Here is a 23,617-nt window from a genome sequence, read left to right as displayed (position 1 = left end):
TGGGGTCAGAGATCCAGAGTCACCATGCAAAGCTGAAAGGACTCTCTTTTCTCCCCTCTGATGCAACATCAGACAGGATGGACTCCACCCCATGCTGGGGGTCAGCAAAAGGAGCCTGCCAATATTACTTATTATTTGTATTGTGGGGATGCCTAGGGACCCTAGTCACAGGCAAGATCCCATTGTCCAAAAAGGACTATCCTTAGATGCAGGGTTGGCCTTACGGGTGGGTGACATGGGTGACTGCCGTGGTCAGGGGAGACTCCATAGTTAAGATGCAAGGAGCAGAGCAGGGCGGGCCTGCAGTAAGAGGCCATGGAGGGGGAGGCAGTGGGGGCCAGGGACAATGGGGGAGATGGGTGGGGATGAGAGGGGAGCCAGGGGTGCCAAAATACAAGTTGGCCCAGGGTCCCAATTTTCCTAAGGCAGGCCCTGCTCTGATGAAGCCAAAAATCCCCTGGGATTTTGCCACCCTTTGATCCTACTCATAGCCTCGATTCAGCCTTGAATCTGAACCCAGACCTCCGGGCAGAACGTAACCTCGTGCTGGGTCTGAACACCACCTCCTATAACACGCCCGTTTGCCTACCCCAAGGAGGGGTTTTTAAGAATCAAATAACCTTGTAAAGCCCCGAGCCTGTGTGAAGTGCTCCATCTACTCATCCGCAGAAGCAGCACACTGAGCAAACGCCCAGGACTTTCTGATCTTCCACACCTGAGTTTGCCATGAGCCAGTCTCTACATTTGGAATGACCATGCAGTCAATGCTTGGACGTGACAAATGCCAACCGGGGCTTGGGTCAACACAGCTCCTGTCCTTCTTTCCTCCAGCCCCTAATATAAAACCCAAACAGAAGTAGGTAGGTAGAGACCTTGGAGGGGGAAGGGACGGAGCCTCCAGCTAGCCAGTTCAGATAGGAACGGGAGGAGGGTGGAGCAAATTTTCTATGCCTTGTAATCCAGTCGTGCTGGTTTTCTTGTAAAAAACAGAACAGTCCAGGAGCACAGCTGCTCACTCCGCACACGTTTACGGTCCAAGGCCAACCATGATGCAGCGGAGAGTCCGGGTGTCCACCGAGAGTCCCAGCTATGCCGTCTGTGTGGTGGGCACAGAGGTCTCTGTAGACATCTATGGGTAAGATTCATTTTTCATGCCGGGAGATTTGCTGAGCTTTGGCACTTTCTCTAATCTGCTTCGACTGTCCGAGGCCAATAGGGTGGGGAGCAGCCTCTAGTATTTCGTATTTATTTTACAGATGAGCCCAAATGAAAAACATGGATCTACACTCCCTTGCTGAAACTTGCATCCCGTTTCTGGCCCTCCGGCCCAATTTCCTAGGCAGCTTTAGCATAATGAGAGATCTGGGGTGAAATGCTCCCATTTTCAAAAGAGAATCAGACACTTACTGAAACTCAGAGACTAGTTTCAGAGTAGCAGCCGTGTTAGTCTGCATCTGCAAAGAGACAACAGGAGTCCTTGTGGCACCTTAGAGACTAACAAATTTATCTGAGCTTAAGCTTTCGTGGGCTTCAGCTCACTTCTTCGGATGCACAGAATGGAACACACAGAGTCACTTTTGAAAATGGGACTTAGGCACTTTTGGAAATTTTCCCTTGGTCTCCTTGCATTATTTCCACTGCTGGAAGAAGACCACAGCCTGGCATCACCTTGTCCCCTAACTGGCTATGTGAGATACTAAAACAGTTCTGAAATGCAGATTCAAACACAGACAGCTGAGACATCTGCAGAGACTAAAGCCAGTGCACGCCCCTGCTAAATGGATGCTATTTCTAGCCATTAGAGTGCTGAGCAGCAACCTCGCTGTGGGAGTGACTTGTAAAGAATTAAACTGGATGAAAGAATAACTATGCCTTCTTCTAAGTGCATAAAAATACATGACTATGCCAGAGTAGGTTTTAAGGGGTAACCTAAGGAAAAGAAGATTTTCCCGATGCCAAGACCAAGGGTTACTTTACTGTGCAGAAATGAGGCTGTATTTGCTAATGCTGTTCCATTATGACGATTTAATAACATTTGTACTGAAATAGTGCCTCCAGGCAAACCAAGCTGGGAACCTGTTTTGCTAGATGTTGTTCTACACGTGATTATTAAAAGTATTTCTATGACTGGAGCCACAGTCTTGGACTGGGACCCCCACCATGCTAGGTGCTGTACAAAAAGATTGTTCCTGTTCTAAAGTGCTCGCCGTCTAGGTAACACGACGGTCGACATTTAAAGGTCAACATTAACCTGTTGTTGCCTTATTGTTACCCAAGAGCAATGATGGTGCAGGGGCCCAGACTGGGATGGTGAGAATTTGACTGCAGGTGCTGCAGGGGCGGGGGTAAGAGTGGAGGTTGAGGGTTAAAGATAAAGATAGAGCATAGGTGGGGCACCAGGCCCTGGCTGGCTGGGAGCTTCCACCCTTACTAGCAGCCCTTTTCTGCCTTTCACAATCATGGCAGCATTCAGTCCTGCTGCCCGACAGGCGCTGTGGCCCAGATCCACTGAAATCAACAGGGGTTAGGCACCTCGCTGTGTTTGAGGATCTAGGCCTTAGTAAATAGACGACTTCCTTCTCCCCCAAGCACGTACAATAAAACCAGGAGAACACACGCACGTCTGGCACAAAGCCTCGATTCCTCTCCTCCATCTCCATCCACTTCCTTTGGCAGCCACGGCCTCAGACTTCAGGAGGGAATTAAAAAAATAATAGAACAACTCGAAACCATCCAGTGGTGGATGCAGTTACCCGTGTAACCACACAACCTTACTAGAATCACCCTCCTCCTTCCTTTCCCCATTCCCTTGAGTCATTGGCATGGCTACTACCTTAAGTAAACTAATCAGTATTATTTACATTGAGAACATATGACTAAGGGAACATGAGCAACATACTGGTTTGAGAATCACCTCTTAAAGCATGGGTGGGCAAACTTTTTGGCCTGAGGGTCGGGGGCCAGAATCAGGCACAAAGCATTTAGCTTTAGAGCAAAGATGGTTCTTTTGCACAAAAAAAATAAATTGGAGTGGAATCTTTAAATCTGAACCAAGGTCAGAGCTGTGTCCTGTAACAGCTGATGTCACTCACAGATTCCAAGGCCAGAAGGGACCAGTGATCTTTCTAGTCAGACCTCCTGGATAATACAGGCCAGAGAAGTACCCCAAAATTGTTCCTAGACCAGATCTTTTAGAAAAAACATCCAATCTTGTTTTTAAAATGGTCAGTGATGGAGACCACGGCTCTATATGCTACTTAGAGGTCAATGCGATTGCAACATCAGCAACATCAATGGGTTCTTCAGACTTTGCTTCCAAGTGGCGGTTGTCAGTTAGGTGCATGTGCATGCTCTCCCAGCCCTGTGCAGATCGGTGGTTCAGCAGGCCTCGATAGCACTACCCAGAAAGAATGACCACTGGCATGGTTCGGGGACAAAGGCTCTCGGCCAGGTTTACCATCCCAGCACCCTGGCTCCATGGTTACAAGTACACTAACATGAGTGCCCTGTGGCAAGGAGCAGCTCAGCATCAGGACTTTCTGCTGTCCCCTAGGCTGCACAAAGGGTTAAGGCAAGGTACCCTGGCATTTATAGGCTGAGACAAACAATTTACATACCACCTTATGGGTTTCATGACATCTGCTTGTTAGGTCCCCTGGTCCCTAGATCCATGTGTCTGGGGCAAAACATTCATTCATCACTTCTGTTAAACTTTCTTATCTGGTGCTAAGTTAGGAGGTCTGTAGCAAGGCAGAATGACTCATCAGCACAGCGCTTCCTGTTGGTCATCTGGGAATTAGCTCTCTCAGCACTGAAGTGCCCTCTGTAGTCTCTTTCTCCCCTACATATAGGCCCCATGTTCCTCGTGGACCATGGTGCCCCTTACCTTGGGATGCTGCCCCTCACCCAGGGAACCCCACGCCCCTGAGCCCACCTTGCCTCATGACCCACTGCCAGTCTTCACCTAGCCCCATCCCTCAGGGGCAAACTGAGGTCTGAAGTGGCCACTCATCAGTGGCTAGGTGGTTGGACCTGTTGCCTTTCCCTGCAGCCCCAGTACCTCCTTAGGCTTTCCTGTCAGGCCTCAGCCTGGGAGGTCGCCAGGCCTGAGCTCCCCAGCTCAGCATGCCCCTTCCCCAAAACTGCTCTGTTGAAGGTACCCTGTGCTCCCTGGCACCCTAGTCCTTCCCACCCCAAGGCTAGAGTGAGACTGCCTGACTCCTAGCTCACAGCCCTCTTTATACCAGCCCTACTGGGCCCGGATTGGCTGTTACCTGCCTTCCCCAGATTGGGTCCCTGGGGCAGCCCTTTCCTAGAGCTGGTTTTAACCCCTTTCTCTCCAGAGCGAGGTGCTCGGGCGCTACAAGGTCCCTAGGTTAATCACACATACCCAGTATCTGTTGCTTCTCAGGAGTGCCTGTGTTTTAGCAACAGTAGCAATACCTTTGCCACGATCGTTAATTTGTGACTACATGGCCTCACTTTGGTGCAGAGCCTCTGGTCTAGGCCTCAGGTCTTGCACCAGACCCAGTGCTCCAGGATCTCTCTCTTACTCTCCCCAACACTGGTCATCATGCATCTTAATTTGAGGGGAATTTCCCCAACTCCTCTGAGCAATTATGAAACCATTTGTTCGTGTCAGTAAAGCATCTGCCCCAAACCTATAAGGATACAGCTTTGAATACATAAAAGGCCAGATCCTCATGACCATAAAGAAGGTATGATCATTTACAGCAGCTTATGTAGTGGGCCAAAATGTAGAGCTGGCAGAAAAACGGAAAAGTTGTCATGAACAATTTGGTATGTTCTACGGTGTTTCTGCTTTGCAGGCTCCAAAATTGAACTATTTCCCCCCCAAAATCATGAAACTTTTTCAAAATGTTTTTAAATGCATCTCCCAGGCCCTCCCTTCCTCACTGGTGCTGTTGAATGCGATTAAATGAATGACATCCAGGATTCTTTTTTCTATTTTTTCAATTCCCCCCCCCCCCCCCCCCCCCGCCATTTTCCTTTTGCTTCTCTGTAACTTTTCACACTTTCTCTAACCTTGGGAAAGAAAGAAAAGAGAAAAAAAAAAAGGAAAGGCAGGGGTTAAAAAATCAAAATCAGGCTATTTTAAATTTTGAGTTTTGGCAAAAATCTAGAACATTCGTGATATTTTGTTTGATGCTTTTGGTCTGGGGAAAGGGCCATATTCTGCTGAAAAACTGCTTCATACAAATGTCAGCCAGCAATCCCACTTTTCCATCCTCTTCCCTGCAGGGGGCTTTCCCCTCCCTCCCTCTGGGTCTCTGCTTTCATGCCTGCCCATCCACCCAATTTGCCCTCATAGGTGGAGTTGGGGGGGGCACGGGAGGGCATTGCTTCCCTGTCTACATCTAAAATTTTGCAGCGCTGGTTGTTACAGCTGTATTAGTACAGCTGTATAGGGCCAGCGCTGCAGAGTGGCCACACTTACAGCAACCAGCGCTGCAAGTGGTGTTAGATGTGGCCACACTGCAGCGCTGTTGGGCGGCTTCAAGGGGGGTTCGGGGAACGCGAGAGCAAACCGGGAAAGGAGACCAGCTTCCCCGCGGTTTGCTCTCGCGTTCCCCGAACCACCCTGCAAACCGCAGGGAAGGAGACCTGCTTGTTCGGGGAACGCGAGAGCAAACCGCTGCGAAGCTGGTCTCCTTTCCCGGTTTGCTCTCGCGTTCCCCGAACCACCCTGCAAACCGCAGGGAAGGAGACCTGCTTGTTCGGGGAACGCGAGAGCAAACCGCGGCGAAGCTGGTCTCCTTTCCCAGTTTGCTCTCGCGTTCCCCGAACCACCCTGCAAACCGCAGGGAAGGAGACCTGCTTCCTCGGGGGTTCGAGGAACGCGAGAGCAAGCCGGGGAAGGAGACCAGCTTGATTACCAGAGGCTTCCTCAGGTATGCTGGGATACCTGCTTATTCCACGGAGGTCAAGAAAAGCGCTGGTAAGTGTCTATACTTGATTACCAGCGCTGGATCACCAGCGCTGGATCCTCTACACCCGAGACAAAACGGGAGTACGGCCAGCGCTGCAAACAGGGAGTTGCAGCACTGGTGGTGCCCTGCAGATGTGTACACCTCCTAAGTTGCAGCGCTGTAACTCCCTCACCAGCGCTGCAACTTTCTGATGTAGACAAGCCCTCAGTATACAAAGTAAGCAGAGGAGACAAGAGATTTGTCAGGAGCTGCTCCCAGCTTATGTCCCTGGGGAAGGGAGTCAGAGTTTTGTTTATAAATAGAGTGATTAACTGGTGATTAAGATAAGAAAGGGCTGTGAGGGTGTTTCCTAAAGTTAAAATGAGCTGTTCCAAGCCTGGTGAACTGCAAAAAGTAAATAGCTTGCAATTGTTGTATTCAAGAGGTAGTAACAAAAGTTATCTTTCTTGGAGACAATAACTGATTGTTCAGACACAGGAAATGCAGTATATCTAATCTACCTGGATGTCAGGAAGGCATTTGATACAGTTCCACATGAGGAATTATTAGTTAAATTGGAGAAGATGGGAATTAATATGAGAACTGAAAGGAGGATAAGGAACTGGTTAAAAAGAAGACTACAACAAGTCATACTGCAAGGTGAACTGTCAGGCTGGAGGGAAGTTACTGGTGGAGTTCCTCAGCCTTGGGACTAATCTTAAACATTTTATTACTGACCTTGGCACAAAAGTGAGAGTGTGCTAAAAAAATTTGCAGATGACATAAAATTGGGAGGTATTGCCAGTCCCAAGGAGGACCGGAATACCATACAAGAAGATCCGGATGGCCTTGTAAACTGGAGTAATAGACATGGGATGACATTTAATAGTGCAAAATGCAAGGTCCTGCATTTAGGGACTAACAATACACTAGATGAGGAGGCTGTGAGTCACCTGGGAAAGAATTACAATGAGGAAGAGACCTGAAGACTTCCTCTGTCGGACTTTATCCCCTGAACCCACTGAATCGAACTGAACTCCATCCTATTCTCATTACTCGGCCCACTTATTTATACCTGTGATTACCTGTAATTCCTGTATGAGCGATGTACCCTCACTGCTTGCTGATTGTACCTTGATTCATCCACCTTAAATCCCCCCATTGGGGATACTGCAGACTGTATGTGTTATGCGCTATCCAATGTCAAAATACTAACATCCCCCTATACTCTGTATAGTACCCCCGATGACTATTAACTGAATTCTCAATGCTCTGTATCATTTATTTTTAAACATTTTCTAATAAAATTTTAAATCTGCCTGGTAAGTCTTGCCCATGTGCTCAGGCTCAAACTGATCATATTTGGGGTCAGGAAGGAATTTCCTCCCAGGTCAGATTGGCAGAGACCATGGGGGTTTCACCTTCTTCTGCAACATGGGACATGGGTCACTTGCAGGTTTAAACTAGTGCAAATGGTGGATTCTCTGTAACTTGAAGTCTTTAAACCTACCACAGGAGGAGTGGGTGGGTGAGGTTCTGTGGCCTGCGATGTGCAGGTCACATCAGATGATCATGATGGTCCCTTTTGACTTTAATAAGGGTATCTCAGTAAGAACAGACATTGCAATTTTAAACTAAGCAATGTCCCTTAAGTGACTTGCCACAAGATGTCAGAACATGTTCGTATTAGAGCTGAGTGGGTCTAATATTGATTTAATTTGCTTTCTTGATATAGGAATTTGATACCGTGCTCCTGTCAGATAGTTCTAAGTTATTATCTGCAAAAAACGCTGGAGTTTTCAGTTGCCTAAGTACAGGGCCGGCTCTAGCCATTTCGCCGCCCCAGACACTGTGGCACATCGCGGGGGCCGCTCTGCCGCTCACCGGTCCTGCGGGACCAGCGGACCCTCCGCAGGCACGCCTGCGGGAGGTCCACAAATTATGTGAATAGCAAGGCGGGAGGGTGGGGAGTGTAACTGGAAAATCTTGCGCACCACTGGTCTGCATAGCCTGGGGCAGAGAGCCTCCCAGCCCGGGTCGACAGATTCTCTAATAACTGTGGGCTTCAGAACTTCAGAGCGCCCCCCGTGGCATGCCGCCCCAAGCACGCGCTTGGCGCGCTGGGGCCTGGAGCCAGCCCTGCCTAAGTAGCTCCTGGAATCACAGTTAAAGTTGCCCCTCCAATCTGAAAAGGTGCCCCTACTGTCAGGCATGGAATTTGTCCGTCCCTCCGCAGTTCTGTTGGCCTGACTGGAGCCACCCCACTCCCCCAAATATAGAAGTGAAACTACATCTATGCCCCTCTGGGTTCTTGCTTTTTTCACCATTATTCCTCCATTCCTTTGCAGGTCCCTGCTCCCTGGCCACTCTTGCCAAGTCCACTCTCCCAGCCTCCCTATTCCTCTCACTCCGCTTGCCCCCCCATCCGGTCCCCACTTCTCCCGCCACAAATCCTCCTTATAAGTCTCTCTTAGGTATGTTAGAGTCCTGGCAACACACAATGTCTCCATACAGCAAATTAGGTTGCTGCCTCTCATATAGGTTGACAGCAGTAGAAGGCTGCAGAAAGATTTCTCTGCTGGCCATACAAGGTAGTCTGGAGGCCCCAAGGTAGTCTGGAATCAGAGTTCCCATTTAAACTAAAATGAGTAGGCACGTGCCCATTGCTGCCTAGAATGTCCCCTGAAACTTGGGGGGTGGGGGAGGGGGAGTTGATAGGATGCAGCGTCCCAAAGTTAGCATGTTACAGCCAAACACCTGACAATGGCAGGGACCACATAAGAACCCTGCCTGGAAGTAATTCACACAAAGTCTATGGCTGTTCTCTTCATGCCTACAAACACACGCGCACTTCGCCAGTCTTCCAAAATTGGCCCCAGAAGCCATGTACTAGTTTTGGCAGCGTGCGATAAATCTGACATTAACACTTCAGCGGTACCCACCAGAAGAGAAGCTATTAGACAGGTTTACAGGTAGATTTAAAATTCTAAAGGAGGCTGAGTGATGACAGATTAATCTCTCTCTTTACGAGTTGCTTCAGGCACTGACATACTCCTGTACAGGGAATAAATCCCTGAAATATTTTTCTTATGGTTAACGTTTACACAGCTTCATTCCTTTTCTTTGGCAAAGGAAAGGAGGGATGCAAATCACATGCAAGACAAAAATGCTTCCCCCTAGCACATTTAGGTGTTAATAGGTTAATTAATGTTTGCAGGGTGCTTTGAAAGTGTGAAGTACCATACATGCTGAGTGCAAAGAATAATTATTGCTTGCAGATGCAAAATCCAGTCCATTTAAATGCCACCTTTTAGCTGAGAATCTCAATCATTAATTTAGCCTCATAAAAAAAATCCCATTTGGTCAGGATTAGAGCTGGGAAAAATTTTTCAGACTCAATGCAAAAAAAAAAACAGAAAAAAGAAAAAAAAGCAGATTTGGCAACATCAAGATGTTACGTGAATGAATTTGCGCCGATTTCACTGATGACCCACAGCACGGATGGGAATTTCCTGAGTCTATGGGGATCTTTAGTCAGTGCTTTTATGCGTATACGTAGACAGTGAGATGGACAACTCTGATGGGTTCCTTTCTGTCCCAGATCCATCCCAAGTGGTGCCACGTCATTTGATGCCCGTGGTACCTCTGGAGTGAAGGTCTATGTTGTCTACAACCCTAATGCTGTGAAGAAAGCTGCTGGTGCATCGAGATGGACCCTCAATTCTCAGGTGGAGGTCATAGTGTCCATGGACATCCCGAGCAGTACTGTCAATGATAGCAAGGTGTGTGGATTGCTGGGCTTTGAAAGAATCGCACGATCATGCCTGGAAGCAGGGGGTCAATCTTTGTGGGTTCAGAAGAAAGGGCCTGTTTTAACTACGGGATGTGGCACACATGCAGAGTGCTTGTATGGCAGAAGCACAGCCATCACCCAACTTCTAAAGAACAGAGTCCTAGCTAAATCCGTGTCGTTAACAGCCACAAAAAGACATAGAGGAGAGGAAGGGGGTGTGTGTGAAGGGGAGCGAGGTTGCCCAAATAATGGAGAGAGGAAGGGTTAGCTTGCTGGAAATTCAATGATTGAAAAGTCTGATGGCAGATGCCCGGAAGCTGGTGTAAGAGAAGAGGAAACCCTTCTTTCACCTTGGCTCTAACTTGGAGATTAAACTGTGCATGGGCATTGCCTAGATGAGTGGTGCACAAACTAGGAGGGTGCCCTCCAGGGGATGCACAAGAGGTTCTTGGGGGGGGGGGGGAAGGGTGGTGTGCAAAGAAACTGGGATCCCACAGGTCCCAAGAATGCCCTTCCAGCAGCTGCTGCTTTCTGGTCACCCAGCTCTGAAGGCAGCGTTGCTGTCAGCAGCAGCGCAGAAGCAAGAGATTACTTCAGATTACAAGTAATGGGGGTGTGTGTGTGACAAATTATGTGAATAGCAAGGCGGGAGGGTGGGGAGTGTAACTGGAAAATTTTGCGCACCACTGGTCTGCATAGCCTGGGGCAGAGAGCCTCCCAGCCCGGGTCGACAGATTCTCTAATAGCAGTGGGCTTCAGAACACCAGCTCCAGGCCAATCCACAACTTCAAAGCACTGATCGCATAGCTGTGCTTAGAGAGTGAACGCAGACCCTGCGAGCCTCAGTCTGTTAGCCCAGGCCGGGAGGCTCACTGCCATGAGCTGAGTACACATGCGCCATAAAGCCAGAAACGACACAGAGGATTCCATGGAATGGGCTTCCTCACCCCCTGTTCCATGGGTAAATTGCCTGGGGTTATAAATCCATCGCCAAGGCCTTTCCCAACTCCCCTTAGCGTGAATTAGGCCTGTTAGATGAATGACTCACCAACTGAATCATCAACTGCCGTGAGCATGCAGGATGGTCCTACAGCTGATTTATTGAGGGTGGTCTCCATACCCCCACCACCCAACCTCAGCAGATATCAGACATCACGCCTCTCTGAGGGCAATGAAGAGATCACATCCAACAACGGGAGCATGGCATGATATGGACCTTTGCTGGAATTGATCGTGACCAGGCAATGTCTTCACAGGTTAGGATTTCATACTATGGACAGAAAGAGAATGCACCTATAGAGGGGGCTTGGTTATACCTCACCTGTGTCAGTAAGTATTGTAAAAACAATCGGCTAAATACCCTTGAGACACGCAACCTAGGCAGCAAATGGGAATTAGTTTGTGTGCGTGTATAAATACTGTAACATTTTCTATTTTTCCATCCACTTTGTGATAAGCTTTTCAAAGGGAAGAGAGAAATGGATAAGCCTCCCTTCATTACATATATATAAGATATATGTATGTGTATATATTAAATATAATATGTACAAACATTCCTTTCAAATAAATAAAATAAATGAAGGGGAGATGTTTGTGTTTATGTGTATATTTAACAGATACGCAGTGTATATAATAGGAACCAGTGGTTTTCAACCTGTGGTCCACAGACCTCTGGGATCCGCAGACGATATCGAAGATTTCCAGAGGTGTCTGCTCATCCATTCAATATTTTATTGGGGCCTGTAAATGAAAAAAGGTTGAAAACCCCTGATAAACATATTATACCCCCATAGCCTCACCCTCACCACATATATATTTAATGCAGGGAGGCTTTTCAAAAAAGGCACATACAGCAGAACCTCAGAGTTACGAACACCAGAGTAACGAGCTGACCAGGTAACCACACCCCTCATTTGGAACTGGAAGTACACAATCAGGCAGCAGCAGAGACCAAAAAAAACAGATACAGTACTACGGTGCTGTGTTAAACCTAAACTACTGAAAAAAATAAGGGAAAGCAGCATTTTTTTTCCTGCATAATAAAATTTCAAAGCTGAATTAAGTCAATGTTCAGTTGAAAACTTTGAAAAGAATGGCCCTAATGTTTTGTTCAGAGTTATGAACATTTCACCATTCCTGAGGCGTTCGTAACTGAGGTTCTACAGTACATTTGAAAATCCCACCCTAGGAAGCTGACATTTTCCCACTTGCTATGGCTCTCTGAAGTTAGGGTGATGGACACTGGCTTCTCAACCAAATGTTTGCCCTGGGCTCAAACTCTGGGCATGTATGGGCACTCCCTTAGTCTCCAATTCCACCAGGGCACACAGTGATTCAACTTCTCCATGTAATGTTCACAGCACACACACAGAGAGAAGCTAGATAAAAAACACATAACTCTCTTGCTGGAAGGCTGCACTGTACCACTACTTTATATCTTAGCATTCAGAATCCTAACACACAAGAACCCAAAACCAGAGTTAAAAAAAGCAGGCTGCTCCCTAAAACAGCGAGGCACAACTCATCCCATCTTACTTTAGGATGGCTCTCTGCAGACTGACTTCTGAAAGACCAGGTTGCAGGCTTCCCTGCAGATCCTCTGAGCCTGCAAGCAGGACCAGGAAGTAGCCACCTCCTCCCCCATTCCCATGCCCTCTGAATGATGCTCCCTTTGTTTCTCCCATTATCTTTTTTTTAATCAGCTCAGTGGACTACCACAGAACCATCATTTAATTAGACCTAATGTCTACTATTGACTAGGGGTCCAGTAAGGAACATATGGTCAGAAATCTGGTGGGGGGGCGGGGAACATTCACTGAAGAAGGACCCCTTTAAAATATTTCATCACTTCAAGCAAATATTTTGGTGTTTACATGCCCATATTCTGGAAACAGTTCTTTCTGCTTTCATTGTACTTAATCGTCATTCAACAACAAAAGGCAGATATCAAAGAAACGGGTCAAAGAATCATTGCATCCATGAAATTATTTCTACCCATGCTTTCCTGCTCAAGGGAGCAAAGATGGGAGTAGACAGATGAAAATCATAGGAAGTGGCAGGAAAAGGCTGGAAGTTACAGATTCTGAATGGAGACCCGGGGAATCCTGTTCACCCAACCTTGTCCTGCTGTGTGTGTTGAGGGTGGGAGAGTTGGTGCTGTCCAGATATGGATGGATAGTATTAAGGAAGCACCCAGACATCAATGCTTTCGGCATGGTTATTCTCCTGCCGTCTGGGACCGGGGCTTCCTTCTCCCTTTGTGATTTCAGATGTCTCTCTGGACACCGACATGGATCGCAGCGGGATGGTGAAGAGCAATGGAACCAACAAGGTAATGAGACTTAATTCATATCTGTAAGTAAGGAGTAAGGTAAAGCATTCGGCATGGAAACACTCTGGGTGGATCCACTTCCAATGGGCACTAGCAATCAGAAACTGACAGTGACAAAGGCAGTGTGTGGAGACAGACTGTTTTCTGGATCTCTGAAGAAGCCAACTTAGTCCCAGGATTGTTTTTCCATGTCCTACCGCTATGAAACCATGACATTGCCCCTGTGCAAAATTCTCCTCCCTGCTACTCCAGTGCAGAGTCAGGGGTCAGGAGGGCAGAAGTAGCATTAGAGAAAATAATTTGGCTCCCAATCTTTTTCCATCAGGCTTGAGATTTGCTGCGGGGTCCAGCTTGCTCCATGCCTGGGTCAAAGAGTCGGATGCCCAAGTTCCCCGTGAATGTGTTTTCATGGAACAACACAGGGATAGATTCACCCCGGCTGCTCTCCTGTAGGGACACTCCCAGGGGAGGGCAAGTAGCTTCTGCTTTCCTTCAAACCATGTCTACACTAGAAAATAACCAGTCATGGGTTAACTCAGGTTATGTCTACACTAGCACTTTTGTTGGTACAACTTATGTTGCTCAGGGGTGTGACCCCCCCGCCCCCACGAGCGACATAAGTTTCACTGACAGAAGCACTGGTGTGGACAGCACAATGTTGGTGGGAGACGCTCTCCCGTCGATATAGCTATTGCCGCTCTGTGGGAGTGGTTTAATTATGTTGACGGGAGAGTCTGTCCTGTCGGCACAGAGTGGCTCTGTGGGAGATCTTACAGCAGTGCTGTAAGCTCTGTAGTGTAGACGTGACCTAATTTGCGTTAAAATGCCAGTGTAGACTTAGCAGTTGTAGTTTTCATACGAGTTTAATGCGGGGCTGAGATCATGTGTTAAAACTACAACTAACTCTCTGGCTTAGATTAGGGTTTTTTCCCATTAGCCTGTTAACATGTTAACGTCTATTTTCCTAGTGTAGACATGGCTCTGGGGTTTTGACAGCCAGGGGCACCCTTAGAGTATGTCTGCACTGCAGTTGTAGGGTGACCAGACAGCAAACGTGAAAAATCGGGACAGGGGTTGGGGGTAATAGGAGCCTGTATAAGAAAAAGACCCCAAAGTCGGGACTGTCCCTATAAAATCAGGACATCTGGACACGCTATGCAGTTGGGAGGTTTGATTGCTAGCTCCGCCCACCCAGGACCCCCTGGGTACATGCGTGAGTGGCCACCGAGAGTCCTGGCCAGATGGGGCCAGTCCATGCAGCCAGCCGTGCTGCTGCGGCTTCCCAGCTATTGTTTCTTGAGCTAGCTTTGATCTCAGGAACGTCTCCTCGTGCAGCAACACCTTCCCCACATGTCAGAGACGGGCCCGTCACTGGAGGCTGCTCTCTGGGTGTGCTGACTTAGCACATCTGCTGTATACGCCTGACCGCACCCAATCACAGGCATGGCCGCTCGCCTGGATCATTGCCAGGCTGTCAGGGGAGAGGAGAGGAAGGGTGAAGAGGAAGAGGGAATTCAGGCTCACCAGCCTGGTCAGTGTTTGTACCAGATCCCTTTGTGTTTCCTCTGCAGACGAAATGGACGTGGGGCCCTGAAGGGCAGGGAGCCGTGCTGCTGGTGAACTGTGACAGGGACAGCCCAGGTGCCAAGGATATGGACAGTGCTTACCAGTATGTGCAGTCGTATGCAGGTACTCACAGGGAACAGACCTCTGCTCTGGGCCAAGCGTTAGACAGGTGCAGGGTGAGCCAGGCCAGGCCAGAACTAGATTGATATTTCCTGGGCCAATTCTGTCAGTGCTACCACTACGATTCCAACGCAGGTGAAGTGCGTTTCAGTGCGTAACACCCGGCGATGGGATCAGACAGTCCCTCGACTCACGGCTCCTTGTCTTTTGTTAGGAGGGATTGCGGGGGGCATCCCCTTTTCTCTGCACATCTCCCCCTCCCCGCTTAGGGCTCAGCTACACAGGGAAGCGAGTGAAAAACAGCTAGTGCAGGTATGAGTGTAAGTGCCGCAGGTATTCTGCACTAACCCCCCCATGTCGATGCTCCTCTTCCTCACGAACAGTGCCTTTTATGCAGTGTGGCTTAATCCACTTTGGACGTGTACTGACCTAACCTGCACAAAGGCACTCACTCATAGTGTGTAATTAGCATGTCCACACAGGAAACTTGGCTGGAACCGCTATTTGGCTATTCTGCACTAATTAGGGGGGACTTTCCCCCCATGTAGACAAGCCCTTAGATGCTATCCTGGCTGGGAAAACAAACCGAGTAGACAAACAGAAGTGAGAGTCTAATATCTTAACCTTGTGGCTTCAAAAGAGGCTCCAATTTTCAACCATTGACCCATGCAAGCAGTGACCTGTCCCTGCTGCTCCTAGGCAGAGGCATAGCAGGTGGCTCTGCATGCTGCCTTTGCCCACAAGCACCGTCCCCGCAGCTCTCATTGGCTGGGAACCACAGCCAATGGGAACCATGGAGCTAGTGCTCGGGGTGGGATGGGGGCAGCGTGCAGAGCTGCCTGCTGCACCTCTGCCTAGGAGCAGCTGGGAGAGGTTGCTGTTGTGGGGAGCTGCCTGAAGTGAGCGTCCCCTGAATCCGGCACCCCACACCCCCTCCTGTGCACCAACCCGCTGCCCCAAGCCCCTTTCTGCACCCAAACTCCCTCTCGGAGCCTGTGGCCCGCACTCCCTCCCGTGCCCATACATGCCAACTTTCACTGTTCCCGGTGGGTACTCGACTCCACCCCCGCCCCTGGCCCCGTCCCTGCACTGCCCTCGCCCTGCCCCATTCCACCCCTTCCCCCAAGTCTCCGCCCCTGCCCTGCCTCTTCTCAGCCTCCTCCCCTGAGCACACCCTCCCTCCTGGAAAGTCTTAAATCCAGCTAAACAGCTGTTTGGCGGCAGGAAGCGCTGTGGGAGGTAGGCAGAGGAGTGGGGACGCAGCGCACTCGGGGGGGGGGAGGAGGTGGGGCAGGTGGTGAAGGGAGCTTGGCTGCCATTGGGTGCAGGGCACCCACTAACTTTTCCCCCTAGTGCTCCAGCCCCGGAGGCACCCACGGAGTCACCGCCTATGCCTGTGCCCTAACCCTCTGCCAGTCCTGCACCAATCGGACTTTCAACGAAGATCAGAAATGCTGGTTTATAGAACTTTCCAGTTGGTGAAGTGCCAGATAAAACAGCTTTTACTGTATAATAAAAAATAAACATAAAGTGAGCACTATACACTTTGTACTCTACGTTGTAATTGAAATCAGTATATTTGAAAATGTGAAAAACATCCAAAAATATTGATATAAATAGCATTCTATTATTGTTTAACAGAGCGATTAATTGGGATTCATTTTTTTAAATCGCTTATCAGCCCTAGTAGCAATAACATAAAACCATAGCAAGCCACCCATATAATCTGACAGCCAGATATAAGCTCAGTATAAGCTCTGTATCTAGACACACACTGCGAAAGTCAAAATTTCAAGGCTTGAGATTGAAAACCTCAACAGGTCATTGTAATAAGCTACTTGTCTTCACTTTCAAGGCCTTTCACAACATATTCCCCCACCCACTCTCCCAGCAGCTCTCATCCAATATCAAAAGGTCGACTCTCACCTCCAATCAGCCCATGATGGCAGCCTCCTTCGCCCACTTGCTAAATTTTCAAACCAGCACCTTCATGCTTTCTCCGAGGCTGCCCCTCATGCTTGAGAGAAGCTCCTCATAGACATCTGCAAAACTAACTCATTCTCCTGCTTCAAACCCTTCTTAAAACTCCCCTCTGCCAGAAGCCTACAGAAAACTGGACAACTGCTGGGCTGCTGCTGTTCTGAGACCACTGCCTGTCACATGACCAGTGTTGTTTCACTGTTTTCTTGTAATCCCTCATCTTATTGTGGTCTCTTGTCTCATACTTGGACTATGAGTTCTTTGGGGGACAGGCAGCTTTGTCGCTTTGTTCTGTGCTTGTACAGCTCCTAGCACAATGGTCCATGACTGGGGCTTCCAGGCATTATGAGAATACAAATAATAATGGTGGCCAATGCCTATCTCTTCTCTTTCCAAGATCTTGAAGACATGTCACTTATGATCCTGAGGACCCAAGGCCCCAGTGCTATCTTTGCTGACTACAAGTTGGTTCTTCATATTTCTATGGCTGATGTGAATAAAGTGAGAGTTTTCCATGCCAGTGGTGAGTATTTAGCCTTCCTGTCTATCTAGGGGCTTGGGTGGCCCCATCACCAGAATATCTGAGCCACTCTTATATATTAATAAGTTTAGGTGGAATTTACTTGAGTGCCTACATGAACTAGATCCTTGAAAGTCAACAGGGCTCGGATGACTAAGCAAAACTAGACAAAAAACAGACGTTTTGATTTGCTGAAAATTTCTAAACATAAAAAACAAGTTTTGGGTCAAATGAAATGTTTAATTCAACCCCAAATAAAATGTTTCTTTCATTTTTGAACATTTTCTAACTTTCAGAAAAACTTGGAAATAAAATTAAAGAAAATTTCAAATCGGAAAAGTCATTTTGAATCAGAAAACTGAAAAGTTTAATTTTGAAAAGGTCAAAATCCAGAACTGTGGATTTTTTTGACTGAAACAATTCAGTGAAAAATTGACACAAATTGGCAATGTGCTTCAGTGTCGCCCAATCTGGATTTTTTGCTGGAAAAAAGTTTTGCCTCCAAAACATCCCCCAGTTCTATTTCTAAGGGTACGTCTACACTACCCACCGGACCGGTGGGTAGTGATCGATCCCTGATCGCTCTGCCGTCGACTCCTGTACTCCACTGTGGCAAGAGGTGGAAGCAGAGTCGATGGGGAAGTAGCGGCAGTGAGGACGCAAGGTAAGTCGACCTAAGATACGTTGACTTAAGCTACGCTATTCTCATAGCTGACGTTGCGTATTTTAGGTCGATTTCCCCCAATGTAGACCAGGCCTAAGACATTGTTCCACCATCTATCTCCAATACCACATGAAGCAGGAACGTACCAACCCCAACGGAGGCGCTTAGAAATTAAGGACCGGACTGGTAAATGCTTTACGCTGCCAACAGTCCCCCTCCCTTGTGTGAATAATGGATCAGCAGTGTGAGCAAGGAGTTTAAATCTGGCCTCACTGCCTAGCTCAGGGACAAGAAGTCTGTGGGTAGAGTAGTGTAGCTGCAGAAGCGTGGGCTATTCACCTGAGTACAAACCTGTAGGAACATATATGGGGCAGCTCCCTCCAGTCGCCTTGGCTACACTGCTGTCTTTTAGCATGCTACCTCAGGTGAGAGTTAGCACAAATATTTCTGCATGAACTGGGAATCACACCCCTAGCTCCTAGTGTAAACGGTACCCTGTGGCCGAACCAGAAACAGAATCCATCTCTCCGGAGCCTTAACTACAAGACCGTCCTTCCTCCATGGCAGTCTCTTGAAGTCCAGTGATCTGACAATACATTCAGCACATAACTCTATAGCTCTCAACAGTCAATATCATTCGACATCTGGTTTCTCTGACTTTGTAATTTTCCTGATAATTTAGGCATTTCGTGTCATTTTACTTTTCTGTTCCTTCGACTCGTTTTTCCTGTACAATTTGATGTCCTCCGATTTCAAAGGTATTTCCTGTCCTCTAAGCATCTCTGCATTCTCTTGTGTTAGCCCTTTTAGAAGATTGGGTTACAGAACAGTTTGGGTTATTAAAAAAAAGAATAATGCTTTGTTTGAAGCAGCCTGCTCAAATTTCAGAGGGCAAGGTCTGCTTCTCACACCAGCTCGTCTCCGACGATTAACTGCGTTTGACGTTCCATTAGGCATTTCTAAGCTTGCCTGGGCAGGCCTGACTGCCTACAGAGCCCAAATACATATGAGTGGTGGACACTGCTCTGCCACATGACTGCCAACCCGCCCACTCCACCAAATCATGATGCAAGTCAGTTTTTGCAGGACAAACTTAGAGCTGGGCAGTGTGACCCAGGGGAACAAATACACGGCAGGTATCCAGGATTGCCCACGTTCCAGTCCTGGCACTGCTACTGACTCATTGTGTGAATTTGGATATTAGGAAACACTATTTCACAAGGAGGGTGGTGAAGCACTGGAATGGGTTACCTAGGGAGGTGGTGGAATCTCCATCCTTAGAGGTTTTTAAGACCCAGCTTGACAAAGCCTTGGCTGGGATGATTTAGTTGGGGATTGGTCCTGCTTTGATCAGGGGGTTGGACTAGATACCTCCTGAGGTCTCTTCCGACCCTGATATTCTATGATTCTATGAACTTGGGCATGACACTTAGATCAAAGCTGGGCATCTCGCTGGGCAAACAGATTCTTATTTCAACACCTAAATCCATGGCTGAGTGCTGAGCCCCTGTGGCTCCCATCCAAAATGAGGCCATGGATTTAGGGGGCCAACTTTAGACAACTCACACTTGAAAATTTTGGCTGCAGGGTGTACAAAGGAATATTGACTGTATCCACTGGTTAATGCAGGAGATGCTCTCCTTTGGTATACACCACCTTCTTCCCACCTTCCCCTGGCTGCCCCATCCACCCTAATGTGTATAATGTCCCGTTCACACTGTGGTGTGTATTCCTTCCTGTCCCTAGGCAGTGGCTCACTCGCCCAGTACAAGCATGTGCTGGGGTCGGATAAACGCTCCTATGTAGTGGACCGTTCCAGCGGACAAGAAGAGGACACCTTCTACGTGGAGGGATTGGCCTTCCCGGACAGTGACTTCTCAGGGCTAGTTTCCTTCCACGTCACGCTGCTGGAGGTCTCCGATAAGGTACGATACACTCTTGGACTCTGGGCAGTACAGAGAGATGCTTCTAGCATGCTTCAGCCAGTGGAAGGATGATCACATAGGGAGGCAAGGATCAAGGACACTGCCCCCACGGGGTTCCCCAGGCCAACATAGTCCCCTTCCCCAGGAGAAGGGTTTCGGAAAGACCAAAAGGCTCAGACAAATTAGAAACAACTCCGAATTTCCAGCCTCCCAGCTCTGGCCATGACTTTCATTGCGTTGAACAGGAGTTCCCAGAACCTGAGCTTTTGGTCAGTTGCTCAGAGAGGAACCTTCCCTTGGGAGCACTTTTTGAGCACATCAGGAAGCATAAAACAGAATAAAGTCAATTAAACCAGCCTCTCCCAGATGCCCTGTGAGGTAGGCTGGCCTGTGACACTCATCTACCCCCCTGCAGCCAAATCTGGCACCCCCACCGGGATCTCCGTGAGGAGAACCTGCTCTAACCCCAATCAATAACTTTCCCCTGGACAGTTTGGTGTTTTCCATGGCTCTCCCCTTGAGCCCTGTTCTGGCTGAAAGGAGGGGGCTGCTGGCTGAACCCTGAGTCTGAATTACCATCATTTTAAAGGGTCATAAACACTACAATGTTTTATTGTGTTTGTTGCCAGCTTGTGATGTGTGATTAGGGATCCGCGTTTGTCACGGAGGTCACAGGAAGTCACGGAGGTTGTGTTTGTCATGGGAGTGGCCACAGCTCGGTGGGTCCCAGCACAATCCCGGGGCAGCTGGAGCAGCGGCTGACCCCCAGGGGCTCCCCCACAACGGTGGCTGGAGCGGCAGCGAGGTCCCCAGGGCTTTCCTCCTCCTGGAGGCTGGAGTGGCAGTGGGTCCCCCACCCCACAACAGGTGCCATGGGCCCCCCAGGGCTCCCTCCCTGCAGCTGGTGCCATGCCCCCCCCGCCCCAAGATTCAATCAGGGGTATTTATGGTATATGTCACAGATAGGTCGTAGGCTGTGATTTTTTTGTTTCTTGCCCATGACTGGTCCATGACTTTAGCTAAAAATGCCCATGATTAAATCATAGCCTTAGATATGATGGAAGGTTCCTGGCTACTCATGCTGCAGTTAAGGCGCTGCCCCTAACCCCATTCATGTTTCGACATTGCCAGGGCTAGAGATGAGCTCGGTTACACCGGGACAAAGTGTCGCTACTGTGCAGTGAAGCAGGACCCCCTGACCATGTCTATGTCATTAGGTTAGCCAGGCCTCCCAGCAGAGAGGAAACACATACAGGAGATGTTAAACCAACTCTGCTCTCCCTGGCGAGCCCTTCCAAAACTCAGACTGTGGTTGCAGCCTATTTTCCCATGGGAAGGGGCTTGGAGTGGAGCTGGAGAAGACTGCTCCCTTCCAGTGGGGAAAAGAAAGGGTTAAGAAAAAGCCATGAGAGTGGCCAGCACCACCTGCACCCTGCGTGGAAATGGCCTCCTAAGCGAAGTGGCAGCCATGGAGCTAACTATCAGGTGGCCCTTCTTAGCAGCACACTTGCAATTTAAGGGCGTTTCTGGCCAGGAGCACTCCGTCGTCTGCACAGCTTGCTCTGCCGTTCCGTTTCCACAAGTCCCGTCACTGCTGTGGTGCTCCCTAGTGGAGAGTAGTGCACAGCTGGCTTCTGAGTCCTTCATTTCGGAGCCATACTATCAGCCAGCAGCTGTGAATGGTGCTCAGCAATCTCAGACGTGAGTCCTCTTGCCCCTTCAGAGACCGAGTTTTGCTTTTGCTCGGCACTCAGTGACTTTCGTCTCTTGTTGCCTGTAGAACGCACCAGACACCCCCATTTTCACAGACACCGTGGTCTTCCGGGTGGCCCCATGGATAATGACGCCCAACACCCTGCAGCCTTTGGAGGTTTTTGTCTGCAGGTGAGAGTGATACGACTGATCATTTCAGTCACCAGTTGGCATTGGAGTGGGGTGGAGTCACGCTGCTTCCGCAGCTCAGAAAATCACAGAGGGAACATGTGTATCACACTCACACACTGTGCTCCGCATCCCGGTACAATGGCCTGTATGCAGGAGAACAATCTTCTACTGGTACCAACTAACAGACTTGCTCCTTTAGTTCAAGTATTACAGGTGTGTGTACTACAGACCCGAAGATTTTCCTTGAGTATTGTCCTCCCCCTCCCCCAGCACCGGACAATCTAGCCCAGTCTGCAGGGGAAGAGTGTTGCAGGCTTGGTCTCCTGTTCTCCCCGGTCCCAGTGGTGAAGAACCTGGACCTGCTGCCACTGGCATCCACTGAAACAGGATGAGGATCAAGGCCCCCCCATTTGTCATGCCGCCGTTTTGCAAAGTTTCTCCTTCAACAGGGCACAGTTTAGCTCCTGTGGAAGGAGGAAGCACAGGGCACAGTTGGGGAGCACAGGACACAGTTTGGTTTCTGGCTGGGTCCCTGTGACCCTTCCTCCATAACGAATTGACCCCTCTGCTCCATTTAGGTTCCTCTCTTTACTCATTTTCCTTCCAGCATGGAGAGAGGCTCAAACCCTAACGGGGACTTTTTGGAGGCTATGAGAGCCCTGGTGAGGAAAGCCAACTGCAAGCTGACCGTGTGCCCTGAGGTCGAAAACCGGCGCGACCGCTGGATCCAGGTAATAATACATGGCTTACCTAACACTTTTCACCAGTAGATCCAAAAACGCTTTATCATGATCTCCATTTACAGGTGGGGAAACTGAGGCACGGGGAGGCAAAGCCCAAGCTCACCCAACAGGCCAGGGATGAACCCAGGTCTTCCAAGTCCCAGGCCAGTGCTTTGGCCGCTAGATCCCAGTGCCACTCAGAGTGGCGTATCACTGTGTCACCACGGCTTCCTCAAACCCCAAACCAAGCCAACAGGGATTAGGAGCCTTACCTGGGGCCAGAATCAAATAAATAAAAACTGGCGACATTCATCAGTAGGTGGAGTTTTGATCAGTGGTTGGACACTATGTCAATCAGGACTCTACAAATGACACCAGATAGGTAGCTGGACCCTGCCAACCACCCCTTTGCTGTCTCAGCAATGACTCTCTCAGCTGGCATTACCCAGGGCACGGTTTTCCAGGCACTGGGGGAGAAAGGAAAACCACGCTGTCTTGTCATGTGGGGTCTATTTCATATTCGTGATCCTCTGCTTAGTTAATGCAGCCTGAAGGGAAAGGATGAGGGTTCATGGGCCGTGCAGGAACAGCATGGATCAAGGATGGGATTGAAGGAGGAGAGAGCAAGATCTGGTGTGAGTGGGTATTATAGGCCCCTCTGGAAGTGCTGACACCCTCAGCTACACGTGCAAGCTCGCACTGTAGCAGCTCTGGAGACTTGCAGTTCAATCCCTAGCGTGTCCGCCACCAGGGCAACCATCACCCAAACACCCCCCCACACACGCTTAGCCCACACCACACATTTCTGCTCGTCAGCGACTGATAGCGCTGCTGCTGCTAAGAGACCTCCTGCCCGCTTTCTCCCCACAACAGGATGAGATGGAGTTTGGCTACGTGGAGGCTCCCCACAAGATGTTCCCTGTGGTCTTCGACTCCCCCCGGGACAGAGGCCTGAGGGATTTTGCTTTTAGAAGGATTCTGGTTTGTAACTATTTTTTGAAATGGCCAAGAACAGACTCTCTCCAGGATGTTCCTGATCCTGGGTGAGTGAGGTTTGGCCGCTCAGGGTCATCCCGTCTCCTGGAACTCACCGCCCTGGAGAGGGGATGTTGCTCATTTGGGGTCTGCTTGGAGGGTTCCTTCTGGCTTTGGCGAGTTTACTCATTGGGTGTCTAACATGTG

General features: G+C 49.0%; 1 protein-coding gene across 1 annotated transcript in view; it reads left to right on the top strand.

Annotated features, from left to right (window-relative positions):
• The first annotated feature begins 1,046 nt into the window (after positions 1–1,046).
• LOC127038622 (protein-arginine deiminase type-3-like) overlaps positions 1,047–23,617 on the top strand; it is a 33,830-nt gene continuing 11,259 nt past the window's right edge. Inside the window, exons 1-10 of the mRNA XM_050931327.1 lie at positions 1,047–1,135; positions 9,532–9,712; positions 10,980–11,052; positions 12,993–13,054; positions 14,626–14,743; positions 17,118–17,243; positions 19,651–19,829; positions 21,610–21,713; positions 22,321–22,444; positions 23,309–23,416. Of these exons, the coding sequence (XP_050787284.1) occupies positions 1,047–1,135; positions 9,532–9,712; positions 10,980–11,052; positions 12,993–13,054; positions 14,626–14,743; positions 17,118–17,243; positions 19,651–19,829; positions 21,610–21,713; positions 22,321–22,444; positions 23,309–23,416 (1,164 nt within the window). The remainder of the gene's footprint in view (positions 1,136–9,531; positions 9,713–10,979; positions 11,053–12,992; positions 13,055–14,625; positions 14,744–17,117; positions 17,244–19,650; positions 19,830–21,609; positions 21,714–22,320; positions 22,445–23,308; positions 23,417–23,617) is intronic.

This window comes from Gopherus flavomarginatus, chromosome 21 (genome assembly GCF_025201925.1).
Source record: "Gopherus flavomarginatus isolate rGopFla2 chromosome 21, rGopFla2.mat.asm, whole genome shotgun sequence".
Lineage (NCBI taxonomy): Eukaryota > Metazoa > Chordata > Testudines > Testudinidae > Gopherus > Gopherus flavomarginatus.
This window is presented reverse-complemented; position numbering and strand designations above follow the sequence as displayed.